This window comes from Orbicella faveolata, unplaced genomic scaffold (genome assembly GCF_042242905.1).
Source record: "Orbicella faveolata isolate gen_17 unplaced genomic scaffold, um_ofav_v1 contig_24, whole genome shotgun sequence".
NCBI lineage: Eukaryota > Metazoa > Cnidaria > Anthozoa > Scleractinia > Merulinidae > Orbicella > Orbicella faveolata.
In genome coordinates this window covers 7,323,826-7,340,000 of record NW_028301552.1, presented here as the reverse complement: position 1 = coordinate 7,340,000, position 16,175 = coordinate 7,323,826, and the positions used below count along the sequence as shown (strand labels likewise).

Genomic DNA, 16,175 nt, shown 5'->3' with positions numbered 1-16,175 from the left:
TGCCTCCACCATGGGATTGTCAGCCTTGCACACGTGACAGAACTTAAACAGCAAAAAAAGCTGAGAAAGGAATACAATATGTTTTGGTTCTGTGCAGAGAGTTGTGTTCTTCAGAAACAACCTACAATGGGAAATAAATAATTATGTAAATGCACAATAAGTATTCCATGAAACAAACCAAGTGAATGGGAGTAATCACTTCATGCCAGTGAGCTGAGCCCCTGTTTATTTATATGTACATTGCATTTATTAAGAAACAAAATCTTATAAATAAGATAGCCTAACCGGTTTGATTTGAGTTCATCCTCATCTTCTGTTTCAATTGTTTCTGTTTCAGTGTATGACTGGTCATCTCCCTCCTCCTCTTCCTCTTCCTCTTCCTCTTCACCACCATCTAGATCTTGATTGTGTGGCTCACCTTCTGTGAAAGACACTGTTTCCTCTGAAACAACAACAACAATAAACTAGTTCGAGCAATAATAAAAATTAAAGTTAATAACAATATTAAATATTTTAAAATTAATAAGGAAATAACACATGTAATAATATTATTTAGTTTGTTGGTGCCACTTTTCAACTGATAATAAGGGCTCTTGAACATGACTTTGAATTTGTAATATGAAATCTACAACTGATGCCCCAAACAAAACTTGAGGGAATTGCAATTTAGTGCAGTTACAAAATGAAAGAGCTCTTCACTTGTGGCTACTACATACCCATAGGCTCAGACTTTTTACTGCATGTAGCTTCCACCTGATCCTGGTCAATTTCAAGATGTTTTTGTAGTCGTTTTACTGAACATGGAAGAAGAAAATCATATTAGCAAATATTATTATGTTCAAAGAAAATAAATGGAGGATTGTAGAAAAAATTGAATCATATATCTACATGTACTTTGCTTTGTGAAAATGGCCAGAAGAATGGAAAAATAAATATAGCAAATCTTGCTAAATATGCACTAGAGCATATCTATAGACAAACATCGGAATGTAGAAATTGACGCTGATTTCAAACTGAAACACTTACATACATGTACCTAATTTTATCTATTGCCTCGTAGAGGGAAAAATTTCTAATACAAAAATTACCTGTCCTTCGCAAAAAACCACGCTCCCTCCTCACAGCAATCAACTTCTCCTGGTGCGATTTCAGCTTGTTTTTTAGCTGTCTGATTTTGTTGGCCATGACAGCACATGTCACACAATCCTTCAGGGATTCCTTTTCGCTCTCTGAAACATCGTCTTCATGAGCGCTCAATATTTCACAGATGTCTCTTGTCTGCTGTAGGCTTGTACCTTCCAATGAATCTAGAAGTGGAGTCGGAGAGCTAACCCCTGCGAAATAAATTCCCAGTAGTCTGGGAATTCCTAGGAATTCCTAGGAATTCCTAGGAATTCCAAGTTATTCCAAGACATGCAAATTATGCTTTATCCAAGACCTTGGAATTTCTGGGAATATTTGGGAATAGTGGAAGTATGACTGGGAATTATTGGGAATTCCTAGGAATTCCAAGTTATTCCAAGTCATGCAAATTATGCTTAATCCAAGACCTTGGAATTTCTGGGAATATTTTGGAATATTTGGGAATAGTGAAAAGTATGACTGGGAATTATCGGGAATTCCTAGGAACTCCTATAATTTCCAGACTGTTTTAAAAAATGTGTTTGGAATATCTAGGAAGTTTTGAGAATAGCTAAAACACATGAAACATTGTTGGAAATTTCTGTAAATTTCCCAAAATGTCAAAATTAAAGATGAACTCAGTGCATGAATCAGTTTCTGTGAATTAGTAAAAATCAACAGGATCATTTCTCTGGAGTTCCATACCTTTTTATTGTTGTCAAGCTCCAAGGTAATTATTTCCAAACAAATGTACATTAATTCCAGTTTAAGTCTGACAACTCAACATAAAGCTATAGCACTGATAACACTGCTTTTTAGATCCAACATGATTTGTTAGTGTATATGTGCCCGTATGGACCCTTAAATCAAACACCCAGAGTTTAACTGATAGAAAAATGGATGCTCTTAGATTTGATAAATAGATTAAGCAAAAAAATCTGTCAGCATAAATGAATATATATTATTTACAATTTCAATAAAACCAAAAGTATATATGTGCATGTATATATTTAATATAATTGTAGATTCACACACATACCCATCACAGCCCACTGTTGAACAATTTTTGACTTGATCCTTTCTGACTTTAGGAAAAAGAGGAAGACATTTCTCGCAGATGTCATAAATGAAAAGCTCACAGTTTCCACACTCTTGCTGTACATTTGTAAAACTGTACGGTGACATTCTCTGGACAAATTACCAGTAGTTTCATTGAAACAAGGATATCTTTAGCAGCCTGTCATTGTCATACAATGTCTTGAAATTAAGGCCAGAATAGCCATACAGGCATATTCTTTGGCAGAAAATGTTTTTTTTCTCGGGAACCATTAGTTTCACTTTCATCAGGGGAGTCCAGTGAATGGCCATCAGTGTAAGAGTTCTCAATTTCTTCAGAGGAGTCGGAACTGAAACTTCAACATCATTATCTAAATCACTGTCTGTGGACAAATCTGAGTTGTTGTGTATTACATCAATTGGTATTTCTGTAGTCTTTGCAGGTATAGGGAACTCAATTTCATCAAATGCTTCTGTGAAGCTTCAATTCTTGCATAAAGGTTCACTTCATAATCCATCAAAGTCATCCACAACATTTTTGCCAACAGCCATCTCACTCAGGTGAGCGGAAAACTCTGAGGTGTCCTGTTCATGGTGCTGGAAATGATCTCCAGGAAAAAGGGATGCACGGGAGGGAGATGACGTCAACTGGCCTGGGAAGACTGCTTTAAGCGATTTATGTTGTCGAATCTTGTAGATTTTGGTATGGGTATAGTGGGATCATCAATATGTTTCTTGCATTTCCTTGTCCTCGCGGTCACTTTAATTCATGACACAACAAAATCAAAAGAATCAAAAAGATTATGAGTCAGTGGGAAACAAATAAATAACTGACATAAATAAATGACAAATAAAAAAAACCTACATCTTGATGTATTGAAAAGACTATAGATCTCATATCATGTTAATACTTATAAATAATTCAAAGGAAAAAATGACAAGCATTGCAAATTTATACTTGCTGCATTGTGCTGACTGAGTGTTGAAAATAGATTTGGTGGACTTACAACAAGCTTAAGCTTATTTCGCAGAATTTATCTCGTTTCCTCAAGTCGATCTTAAACCTTTTAGGTGAATTTCGGCTTTTGGGGTTTTTAAAGAGCACCCAATGCATTGCTTAGTTTGATTTATTTACAATTATAGCTTATCATAACAGAAAATCCCTATAAAACTGGATTCCTTACCTTTGCAGCGAACTTGATTTAAGTGCCTCACGATCTTTTATTATCTTGACAACCGTCGGGAACAGATCAACCAGTTAAAGTACGTTCCATTTTCCTCCTTGATTTCTTCGTAAAAAGTTTGTGTAGTTTTTTCCTTTTGAAGCAAGACCCATCTCTCAAAAGACCACCAAAACAGCGTGCAAATGGAAACAGAATTGCCATCGAAAGTGACTGGTCCGGCAACCTCGTTGCCAGTCTCTCTCTCCTTCTTCTCCTGTTTCCATTCTCTCCTCAACTGATCGACTGCACCAATCACAGCACGCGAATTTTCACGTGACTATCGTAGTGACTGAACGTGACAATTCATTCTCTTTTGGCGCCCATCTTTGAATTCATCGTTAACGGTTGATCGCTTGTGCGTTTTAGTAGATTTCACTTCCAAAGTTATATCAAAATGGTTTTTGCTGCGGTCCTGTGACCAGAAGAAAACAGCGTGAGTGTCATTATCGAGAAACAAGTTATTCTTGGCGAAGATTTGGAGCTAAAAGAAAGTCTTATTGTGGATGTTTCAACGGGGAAAAATTCAAAGGACAGATTAGCCGTATACAAAATTATTTGGTGAGTAATCAAATTCAAGTAACCTTACATTATACAAAGTAAATTCTTGTATTTAGACAAAAGCTTTTCAATGAACTTTATCATCACGAATCATACACGAGTGGGTCACTCAGTCATGGCATGAAATGAATTCTGGCTAAAGCAAAGTTTAAACAATTTAGGTTGCCCAGAGTGTGTGCCTAAACAATTTGATTTGCGAATAACAAGTCGTTACTCTTGCCACACTTGTTCAAACGAAACAAATATAGCAGTTCTCTCTGATCCCAGTCAAAGTTCTTGACAAAAACTCCAACGAGGCAGCCACAGTGTGCATGAGTTTGATAATATCTCCTGGGTGTTTCAGCCTGACTGTATGGCAATCCGTGTTGATCTTCAATTTTTGTCGATCCGTATATTCTTTTGTGTTTACTCTGTTATTTAAATGTTCCTTTAATGTTTTAAGTGTCTTTTTTAATATTTCTAATGTCTAAATTTGGCTAAAAACCGTGATATATATCCTCCAATTCGAGAGTTGTTGATACACTTATAGAAGAAGGAAAACCTTGATACTGTAAGCTCAAGATTTATGTAACATATTTATCAATGGTATACAAGCACCTTCACAATTATCAAGTCTTCTCCTTTAACATTTCAACCAGCTTACAGTCAGGTCTTAATTAGCTCCATGTATTAACTGTGAGCACATAAATATTTGGATCTCAGTCTTACAGTACCTCATATATATCACAATGTAATGTATTTTTTAAATTTTGTTTTAGATGTCATACAACAAAGATGAAGATGAAGAGGCTAGCTGTTGACACCCTAATTAGAGGGCAACAAAAGAAGCTACGGAATCAACAGAAATAACTGAACAGCAGCTAAGTTTGCCCAAACTCAGCCTTTTTTAATTTTATGGAATGTTTCAATTTTGTTCTTATCATTGATTCTGTACAATCATGAAAATCCAGATTTGTTCCACATAATAACAATAGTTTAAGCTAAAATCTTGTGTATGGAAAATTGTTGGATTTGAAAACTAAAAAAGTAAGTAAATTATCTGAAAAAGTTCTCTTTTTATCAAACATGTAAAAGTTTGACCTTAATATCTGTTTCTTTAACTTTTGATTCTTGATGTAATGAAAAAGAAACAGGATAATTATTCTTATGTTTAAATTCATGAAAACCAATGTAATAAACCATTGATTTAACACCTGTTTGATGTGATATCAGTGACTTTATTTGTTATTTTAATGCCGGGCATTAAGGGACCGTTCATTTTTTATAAGGTAGGGGGGGCTGGTGGGATTTGGGGGGGGGCCATGCGAAAAAAAATGACTTTCGAGGGGGGGCCATCCCAAAAAAATAAGGGAAAAAGGGGGGGTCATGTGAAATATTTTAGTAAAACTTTAAAATGGCATGATGTTTGAATATCAAAAAAATTGCTATAGAATAAACATAGAAGGCAGGATACAAATTTATTATAAACTTTCCATTTGCTTTAAAAAAACGTTTGGCGACAAAAAGCATTTGTAGCTACTGAAAAGAAGTATTTAACACTGTTATTTTCGAATGCAACTTTCACTGGCAGTCATCTTCATCTTCGCTGTCGTCGAGTTCTTCGTTGCCGCTTGTGCTGCTATGGGAGTCTCTTTCACCAATGCTGCAAGAAGCAGCAATGCTTTCCGTCAGAGTGTACTCTTCAGGGCACATGAAGGTGTAAACATAATCTGTGACTTTCTGCTCAAGGTTGGTGGTGATTCTGCTTCTTGCAGCATTGGTGAAATAATTCCCTTCCAAGAGCTGTGTGATGTATGGCCCATCGCTTCTAAATAACGACGTGGCAACATGCTCAACTTCAATACACTCTTCCGGGACGGCCGTTCTAGGAGGGTACACAAGGCATTGTGGAAGATCATTTCCTAGCAGGTTTCCAACACAGATTCCATGAACTCGTTGGACGTTGTTTTCAGTCCGCTTCCTCTTTCTTTCATTTGACTTTCTGCGGTTTTCTTTTTTCCTTCTCCTTTTGTTGATTTGCTGTTTGAGTATGCCCTTGAATATGCTGTTATAATTGCTCTTCTTATTTTCTAGTGCTTCCATGTCCTGCGTGATCTTCGTCAACTTAGCTTCTATAAATTTGATCTGTTTTACATTAAAACTGTGGGCAAATTGTTCGCCCTGCTTTAAAGCAAGCCCATTGGACTGAAAGAGTGTGGAATCGTGGCATTCAACTTTTCCACCATTGCTCTGTGTTCTTTGATGGAGAAGTTCAGTTTTCTTCCATCACTGGGCTTCAACTGGTACCCTGGCATGGAAAACTCACTCGCCCTTTCTGAACAGCCATCCGCACTTAGAAAGATTGCTTCTTTTGCTTGTAAGATGTCAAACTGCCTGGATCGTTCAGCTGTAAACCTTTTCTTAAACGACTTGTCGCTTTCGCCATTATTGCACATTTTGGAATGAGCCTCTTTCATGATTATTATGGACGTGCCCCGTTCTACATCGTGCAAGACATAGCAGCACTCAACTAACGTCAAGGAGCTTAAAGCAAAAATACGCACTCAACGTATAGCATCAACCCCATTTTAAAGACGGGGTTTGCAAAAGAGGAGGAAATAAAAAGGAGGAATAAACATATACATCGAGCAAGAGAAACACAAGCTCGATCAGATAGCTGCAAGAAACATAGGAATGTCTCTAGACAAACATATAGCTTTCTCAAAGTAAAGCTACGGCGTCTCCGAAGGAAATCGTAGGAAAACAAATATGATATCCGTGATAACGATCTACCTACTGTGCTTGCAAACAGTTCTAATCACAGCCGGGCCCGGCGTCACAATATAGAATGCAAGTAAGCAACATGTTCACGGTAAATTTCATATTTTGTCCCTCAAAAGCAAATTCATGGAGATTTAAAAGCATATCTTGCAATAGAAATGAGCCTAAACAATGCATAAACACATGGCAAATTACAGAGGTGTCAAACTCAACGAGTCGACATGCAGATAACAGCGGAAACCATGTAGACCTATGACCTGTAAAAATTTGCCATAGCACGATCTAACGGCTCAACTCCACTAAAATTCCTCCTTATTACAAAACATGAAGTGCCCTTCTTGAACACGAGTGAAGCGACAAGAAAGGTCGAGTGACCGAACAGAGAACGGTAAATGTACAAATGTCACGAACCGTAAAAGTCGTGTAGGCTAGTCAACCCCATTTTACCTTGAAAATTAAGAAATTTTAAACCATAGATAAATTTAAACCACAACAAGTATGCTAAAATTTATAAAAAGTAATCCACTATTAGCAAGATTTGAGAACACTCGTAGCTTTTTGTTTTACCTGGACAGGGCAACATTTATACATGCCTATCACTAGAGTAGAGGTAAAAACCTTCCAAATAAAGACATCTGTAAATTAAATGTAACAATGTGTTTCACACAACACATCAACAGATTTCCAGTTTTTTCACAACACTTCGTACTTGGTTCAGTATCACAATGCAGGAACAAGGAAAGACTCTGTTCCAGGCCACTGTTACTTCCGTAAGATTGAGAAGTTTATGAATGAGCACTATGAGGAGGGGGAGAACTACAGAGAGTTTCTAAAGTTGTCCTGTCAAGAAAAGGTAGGAGAAATTTGTTCTTTTTGTTGTGAATGGACTGGATCACCCATAGAAAGATATCCTAAACCAGTTCCTGACCATTCCTGCCTACCGGAATACCACTACCTCTCCTACCAGAAGACCCCAAAAGAAGGGCGTGATCCAGATGACTGGCAGCCAAGGGTCCAAGCGAAGAAAGAGCATGGAGGTGGCAGGCTGGTTTTATCTGACCCAGAGAGCGTTGCTCTATTTGCAGATAAGTTTATTGTCAAATCAAAGTTTGTGGTGGATTATCTTCAGCATCTTGAAGTGCTGGAATTTAAAAGGAAAAGGAGAGCAGAAGAAAAGGCAAAGTTAAGTAGGGACGCAAAAGATAAATCATATGAGCATTATCCTTGGACTGAGTTGTGCGAAGATCTAACCAAGCTTAAAAAGCAACGTGTTCCAGAACAAAACAAGTACTTGAACCACCACGGGCTGAAGCAGCATTTGAAAAGTAGCAAGAGTGAGAAAGTAAAGGCAATTGTAAGACATTCATGCTTGCGGCAGAAGAGTCCTCTCAGAGCTGGCCAACCAACACTGAGAAATGCCAGGACATTGACACAAAATGACAACAGGGTAAGCGCTGACAGCAGTGAAATGGATGAAAGTGACAATGATGAGTATGACAGTGATGCCATTGACTCTAGGGGAGAAGATGACTCAAGTGATGTCATTCTTGCATTCATCAATTCAGATGAGGAAGATACCAATGAGAGGCCAAATGCCACACGCTCAGGGCGAGCTATAACTAGGAGATCCGAAATTGACTTCTCTTTCTTTTGATTTGTTTTTTAAACAACAGCTCTCTGTAGTATAGGGATTGTAAATATTGTCTTCATAGTGAGCACAATAACGTGAAGTAGGGGGATAATAGAGAAATATTAAAAAAGTTGAAATCTAAATATTGTTTGTTCAATTTTTTTTTTTTGGGGGGGGGGGTCATCCCAAAAAATGACCGCTATAAGGGGGGGCCATGTGAAAAAATTGGTAAGCTGAGGGGGGGTCATGCGATTTTTAAATGGTGCTTCCCAAATCCCACCAGCCCCCCCTCCCTCATAAAAAATGAACGGTCCCTAATCATCAAAATTTTGCCTGGCCTACAAATAATTCCCAGTTTTTCTCAGATTTTCCAAAAAATTCCAACCTATTCTCAAAAAATCCTACAAATTCCAAGTTATTCTCAGAAATTCCTAGGAATTTTTGCGAATTTTAAGGAATTTTCAAGGTGAGTATATTTCAGTTGGAATTCCTAGGAATTCCTAGGAATTCCAAGTCAGCTCTATGTAAACTTGGAATTCCTAGGAATTCCGAGTCCGAATTACGGTGAAAATTCACACCTTAGATTCCTAGGAATTCCTAGGAATTTTTTCCTAGGAATTCTTAGGAAATTCCTAGGAATTCCTAGGAATTCTTAAAGTTATCTCACAAGGGAAGTTCAGCTTCTTTTGCAACTTCCGGTGAGGAATCTTCTGCATTTTCAGAACAACTAACCCGTGATACTGCTTGCATTGCCGCCCGTATTGTCTGTTTAAGAAAGAAAAACAAAATAAATGCATACTCTGATCTTCAATCGGTGCTTCAAGTTAACAAGAAACGCTTACAGAGAAATAAGGTGTCAAATCATCTCACCTTTCTCTTGTTGCGCTCTGACTGTGGTGGTTGGATCACTTTTCCCACGGCATGAATTGTCGGAAAGGCAGCGACCCCAAAGTCGTCCCCATTTAGACGGGGGATATAAGGTGTGCTTTGCCCAAGCAAACTTGCGAACAAACGTTGAAAATCTTCTGGCTTGAAGTGCACTGAACAGATGGCCGAGTTCTTCGAAGGCTCCCACTTCGCTCTCTTTTGCTTTACAAAGTCCACTAACTTTTTTCGTCTTTTTTTCGCTTGTGGCCGATCGTCACCAAAATATGGAATACAGTGAAGCGCTATTCCATTTTCTAAGTCTGGGGTGTTGCTGCAACCGCCTGCAACACACCTCGTAGGCATTTTAGCTGCAAATTCTTCACGAGCAACACAGCCACTACAGTGAAATGACTAGCGGCGAAACAGGTTTCGTTCCTGGGTAGACGTCACAACTGCCGCTGGACCCATTCCACCCAGAACTCGGTCGTGAAACAAAATGGCGCCGATTTAGGGCGATTTTCGCGTTTTCGGCGGGCCATAGCAAATTGAGGATTCAACCAAATTCAACAATTTTTTCGCCGAATTAGTTTCAACAGTAAGTGGATTCATTTTAGCGAAAGAAAAATTTGGCGGTTAGGTGCACGTTAAACATGCTTTTGATGGAGGAACTCTTATCACAGTTGTTAATGCCCTAGTTTTTAGTAAGCTGTTTTATTGCTCAAACGTGTGGGCAAACTCCTCCGACTGTAACACTGATAAACTGCAATCTGTACAGAACTTCGCATGTAGAATTGTAAGTGGTGCATGGAAATTCGATCACGTCACGCCCATACTAAAAGAATTAGAATGGCTGCCAGTATCAAGCCAGCTTTACTGTCGAAGTGCCACTTTAGCCTTCAAGTGCATGACGGGCTGTGCTCCCGGCTATTTGACCTCTATTTTTATCAAACGTGCAGATATAAGCACGCGTACCACTAGGAGCTCTCAACAATTAAACATTCCTCTATACAGAACTGCCACTGGCCAAAGAACATTTCATTATAGGACAACTACCATCTGGAACTCATTGGACCTTACTTTAAAACTCAGTAGAACTATTTCAATTTTTAAAAAAGTATTGAAACGTAAATTAATTGTAGATTTTTTAAATTCGTGATTATCTAAACTAGAATGTAATATTAATTTTAGTATATTATTATTTAATTGTAGTATTGTACCATATTGTCTTCGAAAAGCCCCCATGGGGAAAGATAATAAAGGATGGATGGATGGATGGATGGATGGATGTAGTGTAAATAGTGTCCTCAATTAGTTTTTTTAAGCTAAATACCATTGACACTTAAAGCCCTTCATTCATTTAGTCCCACTGTTAGACAGCTATTTTAACAATTTACGTCTAGTTTTCCATCTCCCTTCAACAGCACTAGTCCATTCCTGACAAAAGATCACGTGAACAAAATCTAATTGAAGTAATACGAAATAACTACGTGGTGAAAAAAGATATCTGAGAACGTATTTAAGTAAAAACTCAAATAGGTGTGTTCAAAGCTATCAGCTAATTGACATTTTCATAGTTTGGTAATATGCAATTTAACGAGAATTAAACCTGTTTAGAATGTTTATTTTTTCCATTCCTTAACCTACATTTATGCTTGAATTAAGTTTATTCCGATATGACTTTTAATCAGTTCGCTTAAAACGTTTGTTTTTGCTTTCCTTATCACTGCACCAGGATGTAACCCATGGCTTTGATGTGTTTGTCTCCATTATCTGGTTTGAGTATTGCCTCGTTTCCACACGTGTTGGAGTCATCATGATATCCTCCTGTACCAAACCCGATTCTCGAGTCAGGGGTGACGCAATTGTTTTCGTTGTTACCTAGGAAACCGATTCTTGCTTTGGACGAGTCCTGAGGACTACCTGCAGCATTGAAGCCTTCTTTGTTACAGTTGGTCTGCAAGGAAGCCTGTGAACCAATCAGCGTCTTCCACGTGTTACGACCCAGTGAGGTGGCGCGGTATTGCCCGTCAGCGATCAGTGAGTACAGAGAGTAGGCCTGCTTGTTGATGACAATGTAATTGATCTGTTGGCCGACCTTCATACCAAGACAGAGCTTGGAGAAGGATGTGTTCCAGTAGGTCGGTAACTTGGTCTCTCGGGAGTCAAACCCAGTCTCCCCTCCAGGAAGGTGGTATTCTTTTTTATCACTCCAGTACGACGACGTATAATGAAAGGTTCTCTGAGGAGGAATAGAAGAAAATAAATTATACAAAACCTGCTTCTATTGAATAGAGTTTATCAGACTTGAGATAACTTAAACAGTTTTCACATGTGATGCATGGCTTAAAAGGGTTTGACGAAACAACTGAATATTCTGAATTGAGTTATAATATACCTTGCTGCCGTCAATCTTCATGACTGGTGTCCATCCTCCATCTCCACATCCAAAATCTCCCATGTGACAGAGAACAGAAATTGGTTTTGAGTCAACATGGAGCGTAACCAGCTGACTCACCCTCGAGCTGTCAAATACAAAAATGTCTTTCAGCAGGCTTCCTTTAAATCGGCAATCTTCTCTCACTATGCTTAAGTAATTTGCGCTTTTGATTTTTACACTGTAAAGATCACAGGAAATAAGATAATTACTCAAATACTATTGGCTCTAAGAACCACGATTGTGCCCTTTGTACCAGCTTGGGACCTTTCTTAAAGCGAGAAAATGTATTCTACTTATTAAATAATTAACTACGTAGTTTATCTGATCTGTTAGAGTCCCATCCCTCATTGTCGAATTTTTTTCGTTTTATCTGGAGTGGACTCCATTTGCATGCGTTTTCAGAGTCCGGTTGTGAACCTCCGCCCATGATGTGGGTGCAGCCTCCGTGCGTGCTTTGAACACTTCTCCTGAAACTTTTAATGACTTACTTGTGTAGTTCATAGCGTTCCTTGCATGATTTTGCGGCACCTAAAGTGGAAGAATTAGAAAACCAAACAACTGACTGAAAAGCAATTTAATTAACAAACAGGTTTTTTTTTTTTTTTTTTTTGCCGGTTTTACTTCGTCTCTCCCCAGTTAACTGACCATGGGTCTTCGAGGATAGACGTGTAATGACCATTGCATCAATTTAACGTTTCAAGCAAATTAGTAAGATAAGAAGGAGTTGGAGTTTGTGCAATTGGTGTTAACATCACGAACATAACTGGAAGGGAAAGAACTATGTTTCGGAATACTGAAAACTCATAAGATCTTCCCCAGTGTTTTAACTGGAGTAATCAATTTATCTATGGTTTATTATTAAGTCATTAAGACGGAATTCACCAGAAGTTTGAGTAACAAGTGGACAAAAACTTTGTACCAAGATTATTTACATCGTATTGCAAACTTCACTACGACTGTTTTAAATATCTTCTCAAAAAAAAAAATCATTTCTAGCAACGCCAAACGTCGAAAACAAATGTTGCATGAACTTCGCATGAATCACTTGAAAGTATTGGTGAAATGAAACTGATGATGAAATTTTACCTGTGTTTGCACAATTTCTCTGAAATTTGAATTCTTTTTTTTCTCTCGTTCCCAAGAGAAATTGTTTTCGGTGTTATTTCAGGCAACTATTTATATCTTTAGCTTTACGAAAATGTAAAAAGGACTGTAAAATACATAAAATTATTCTGGTACCAGATTTTTGTCCACTAAGAATTGAAATTGTTCGATTTTCTATCGAATTTCGTCTTAACTTGATTTATTATGTAAGATAAGTGATAAAAATATTTTACGAAGTTAAAAAGGGGACCTAAAAGAATAATACAATAAAACAATACTAATAAGCTTAAAGAACTGATTTAACCAATAATTTAGCGCGAATTGAATCACACTATTCTCCCATTTATTTAATTTTTTGGGGGCGAACAGGTATAAAAAGAGACTGGAACCTAGAAAGTCAGGCAACCCAGGGAAAAACAACATGGCTAATCAAGGAAATATACTCTGCAGATGGATTTCGCTGCACGGTTTATCAGGAATATCATATTTCGTCGACCAGAAAACACTAAAATTACAGAGAAACAAGTTCTAAAAACGTAATGGATACAAAGCCCTGAGAAAAGTTAATCACTACGTCTTAACGTTTAGCTTCCACAAATTTGTTACACTCTAAAGATTTTAGGCGAAAGGACATCTATTGAAAGCTGGTGATGCTGCTTTCGCACTGCGGCCATACTGTTACTAAATAGCATCATCTGTATTATTATACTTGAAAAACACAACGATTAAAACATGGAAGCCGACAATTTCCCAACAATATTTTTGGTGTCGGGTTTTACCAAAAGACAGTCAGTGAACATTTGGGACTTTGCACCGGAGTAAGGAGGTATGCGGCATGTTAAATCTGTTTTCTCAGTGAAGTATTTAAGTCGTGACGTGAGCAATTACGTGACTCGCTTTTGCTTCATCTAGCCTTTTCAACTGAGCGTGCGTGTCCGAGATTTCTAGCCATGCAATGTCATCCGGCGTTTTATCATGCTGCCTTTTAAGGTGGTGTCCAACTGCCGATCTGTTGTGTTCCTCAATTCGTTGGTGTAGCTGTCGAGTCAAGTATAGCCGACATAACCTGCATCGCAAAGGTCACACTTTATTATTTACTTAATTATTTAAATTTACCTTTATGACACTTTGTTCCTGTGAATCCAGGAAGACAGATACAACGAAAACCTTTACTGGTGAATCCAGCTTGACAGGTTCCATTGTTCAAACATGGGCTGCTACTACAGGGATTCTGTTAAGAGAAAAAAGTCAACTCGAGATATCTTCTATTAGACTGAATTTCAAAGTACACGAGAGGATTCTGGTGGTTGAAGCAAGTTGTAAAAAAATTCAAATACACATTCGAACGTCTACCGCACACAGCAGCCAATAGCAAATTGGAAGGAGTTCAAAGAACAACTAAGAACAAGGATTTTAACTGGAAAACACTGATTTTACAATTTTCCACTGCTGGCTTTTTTTATTGACTGCAAGTAATTAGGAGCCTTTTGTATTACATTACCTCGATAGCAAGATAGTTAAAAGCCGGTTTATTTACAAGAGAATTTGCAAACTGGTTTTCATTTGTAGCGTTGTTCAACTCGCATTTGTGTTTTCCGTCTTCCAATGGTCCTATATTGATGGACACACAATTGGGCTCCACATAGCACATCAAGCGACAGCTCCCTTCACTGGGCACCTCCGCACTCCTGATCACGTGGTTCTTCATTGCCTTGTTTGCGACTGGTTCCTTGAACACAATTATGCGACCTTCGTCGTCTTTGAAATAAACAAATTAAACTTCATATTAAAAATGCAGAAAGGTGTAGTCTATGTGGATGCTTCTCTAAATACATTTTTTTTTTTCTGGTGGAGAAATGCATATTAGAATTTCTGTTGATAATTTTAATCTCCAATTTTTACTTTAGTTTCTCCCCCAAAATTGTTTGGATTTCAAGGGCTTTACATGCTGCACGGTGTTCTTCCCAGATTGTGTTTATGTCAACATTAAAACTATAGTTTCGGACGTTGAATTATAGACTATCGATTAGTTGCACCTAATTCAATGGACACATCAAGCTGGTTAATCGCCAAAGTAAACCTGTCTTCGCGGAAAGTGGCAATATATTCTTTTTTAGAATAACGGCATTGTCCATAGTCCCTGACGTGCACAACACACGGTGCACTTGTCGGTCACTATCATCTGAGATGCCAGAGCACGCAGGCGATAATCCAGTATCAAATATTTACTAGAGCATATTAAATGCATTGCGTACGAAATCAATTCTTCGTGGATATGAAAGGCCTGCAGCCTTCTACTTTGGTTGCATGGACCAGTGAAGATGGCCGAAAGGAAGTCTAAAATCGATCTAAGAATATAAGTACCAGACAATGTGAGGACTTACCAGAGTAAGCACAACATAACGAGAAAATGATCCCAAGCGAAATATAAAGGATGTAGGCCATGATTGCATATTTCTGCTTGAAGTGAATTGTCGTTAAAGAAGACATCATCTTCTTGATAGCGGCTGGAGAGTCTTCCGCAGATGATCTTGTTTCAAAGAATAATGTTAATGAAAGTTTTTAATGATTCATCACCTTGTGTTGGCAAAATTAAACAAAGCAATTGTTATATACATAACTCAGCGGTTATGTATTGGCGAATGACAGGTGAAAGTCAACTAATTAATAGTTTTAAGATGGCAATTTGGAAAGTTTACCATAGCGGACGGCTAATGGCTAACTTTTTTCTCTCCAGGTTGAAATGCTAAAACTACCGAAAAAATTATTCTAATTTTACGGACATAAAATTTATCTGTAATTTAAAATTTTACATGTGAAATTGCAAATATAATTGCCATGGCAACGTTTGATGCAAAATTTCCCGATACAATGAAAAAGTCAAAACCCACGATCGTAAGTGAAATTTATAACCCACGATATTAAAATGTTGTTAAGTAGTATACTCGTAAAATTAAGAAATACTTTCACTTGCGTTTTGTCAAAATTCAAATAATTTAGAATTTTGTCAAAAAGCGCGTGAAATTATTTCGTAATTTCACTTGTCTTCTTTTTCGTATGCAACAGCCATGAAAATTACATGTATGTTACTCAGGAAGTCTACGGATTATTACATACTTTTACTCGACAAATTTTGGCAAGTTTTAAAGTTACCAATGTTCTAGATCTCTCATTTCCCCGTAACCATGGTAACCTGCTTAATAGGATAACATCTGGAAAGAAATTTTTCCTTGATCATAGGTTTCTTTGTTTGTATAAATTGTTTAGACAAAAGTTGTCCTCTGGGTATTTTGGGTACCCGGGTAGTCTTTCGTTCTTCCGTTGCTTTATCGAGAGAAACGTTGTTTCAGTGTGAGGGAAGAAAAAAACGTGGCCGCACGTAATCTTTGTTTGTTATCGCGCTGAAACACTAACCGTG

At 37.7% G+C, this 16,175-nt stretch overlaps 3 protein-coding genes and 1 long non-coding RNA gene across 7 annotated transcripts in view; 1 reads left to right on the top strand and 3 right to left on the bottom strand.

Annotated features, from left to right (window-relative positions):
• Positions 1–3,605, bottom strand: part of LOC149110164 (uncharacterized) — a 7,715-nt gene extending 4,110 nt beyond the window's left edge. Inside the window, exons 1-6 of one of the 4 annotated variants that reach the window (XM_089290863.1) lie at positions 3,363–3,605; positions 2,162–2,938; positions 1,089–1,334; positions 717–794; positions 286–442; positions 1–121 (exon numbers count right to left, since the gene is read on the bottom strand). The exon at positions 1–121 is cut by the window's left edge and continues 228 nt beyond it. In XM_089290863.1, the coding sequence (XP_089146989.1) occupies positions 1–121; positions 286–442; positions 717–794; positions 1,089–1,334; positions 2,162–2,285 (726 nt within the window). In that variant the 5' untranslated portion in view covers positions 2,286–2,938; positions 3,363–3,605. The other 3 variants (XM_089290860.1, XM_089290862.1, XM_089290861.1) reach the window with 3 other exon arrangements.
• Positions 3,606–3,734: 129 nt separating this feature from the next.
• LOC149110163 (uncharacterized) lies at positions 3,735–5,153 on the top strand. Its single transcript, XR_016207697.1, has 2 exons — positions 3,735–3,959; positions 4,718–5,153. It is a non-coding gene; the product is annotated as an uncharacterized LOC149110163 (long non-coding RNA).
• A 2,429-nt stretch (positions 5,154–7,582) lies between these two features.
• On the bottom strand, positions 7,583–9,819 carry LOC149110162 (uncharacterized). Its single transcript, XM_089290869.1, has 2 exons — positions 9,220–9,819; positions 7,583–9,114 (listed from the first exon to the last, which is right to left on the bottom strand). Exons 1-2 carry the CDS (start codon positions 9,577–9,579, stop codon positions 9,013–9,015), a joined length of 462 nt encoding a protein of 153 aa, XP_089146995.1. The 5' UTR covers positions 9,580–9,819; the 3' UTR covers positions 7,583–9,012.
• Positions 9,820–10,232: 413 nt separating this feature from the next.
• LOC149110161 (putative skeletal organic matrix protein 5) lies at positions 10,233–15,328 on the bottom strand. Its single transcript, XM_089290868.1, has 6 exons — positions 15,142–15,328; positions 14,259–14,515; positions 13,874–13,988; positions 12,142–12,181; positions 11,612–11,738; positions 10,233–11,455 (listed from the first exon to the last, which is right to left on the bottom strand). Exons 1-6 carry the CDS (start codon positions 15,248–15,250, stop codon positions 10,937–10,939), a joined length of 1,167 nt encoding a protein of 388 aa, XP_089146994.1. The 5' UTR covers positions 15,251–15,328; the 3' UTR covers positions 10,233–10,936.
• Positions 15,329–16,175: the final 847 nt, after the last annotated feature.

Excerpts from the sequence above, each read along its gene's own strand:
- LOC149110162 (XM_089290869.1), bottom strand. The coding sequence starts at position 9,579 with ATGCCTACGAGGTGTGTTGCAGGCGGTTGCAGCAACACCCCAGACTTA. Across the intron at positions 9,115-9,219 it reads CAGAGCGCAACAAGAGAAAG|ACAATACGGGCGGCAATGCA; the intron begins GTGAGATGATTT and ends TTTCTTAAACAG.
- LOC149110161 (XM_089290868.1), bottom strand. The coding sequence starts at position 15,250 with ATGATGTCTTCTTTAACGACAATTCACTTCAAGCAGAAATATGCAATC. Across the intron at positions 14,516-15,141 it reads GTTATGTTGTGCTTACTCTG|ACGACGAAGGTCGCATAATT; the intron begins GTAAGTCCTCAC and ends TTTATTTCAAAG. Across the intron at positions 13,989-14,258 it reads TTAACTATCTTGCTATCGAG|AATCCCTGTAGTAGCAGCCC; the intron begins GTAATGTAATAC and ends TTCTCTTAACAG.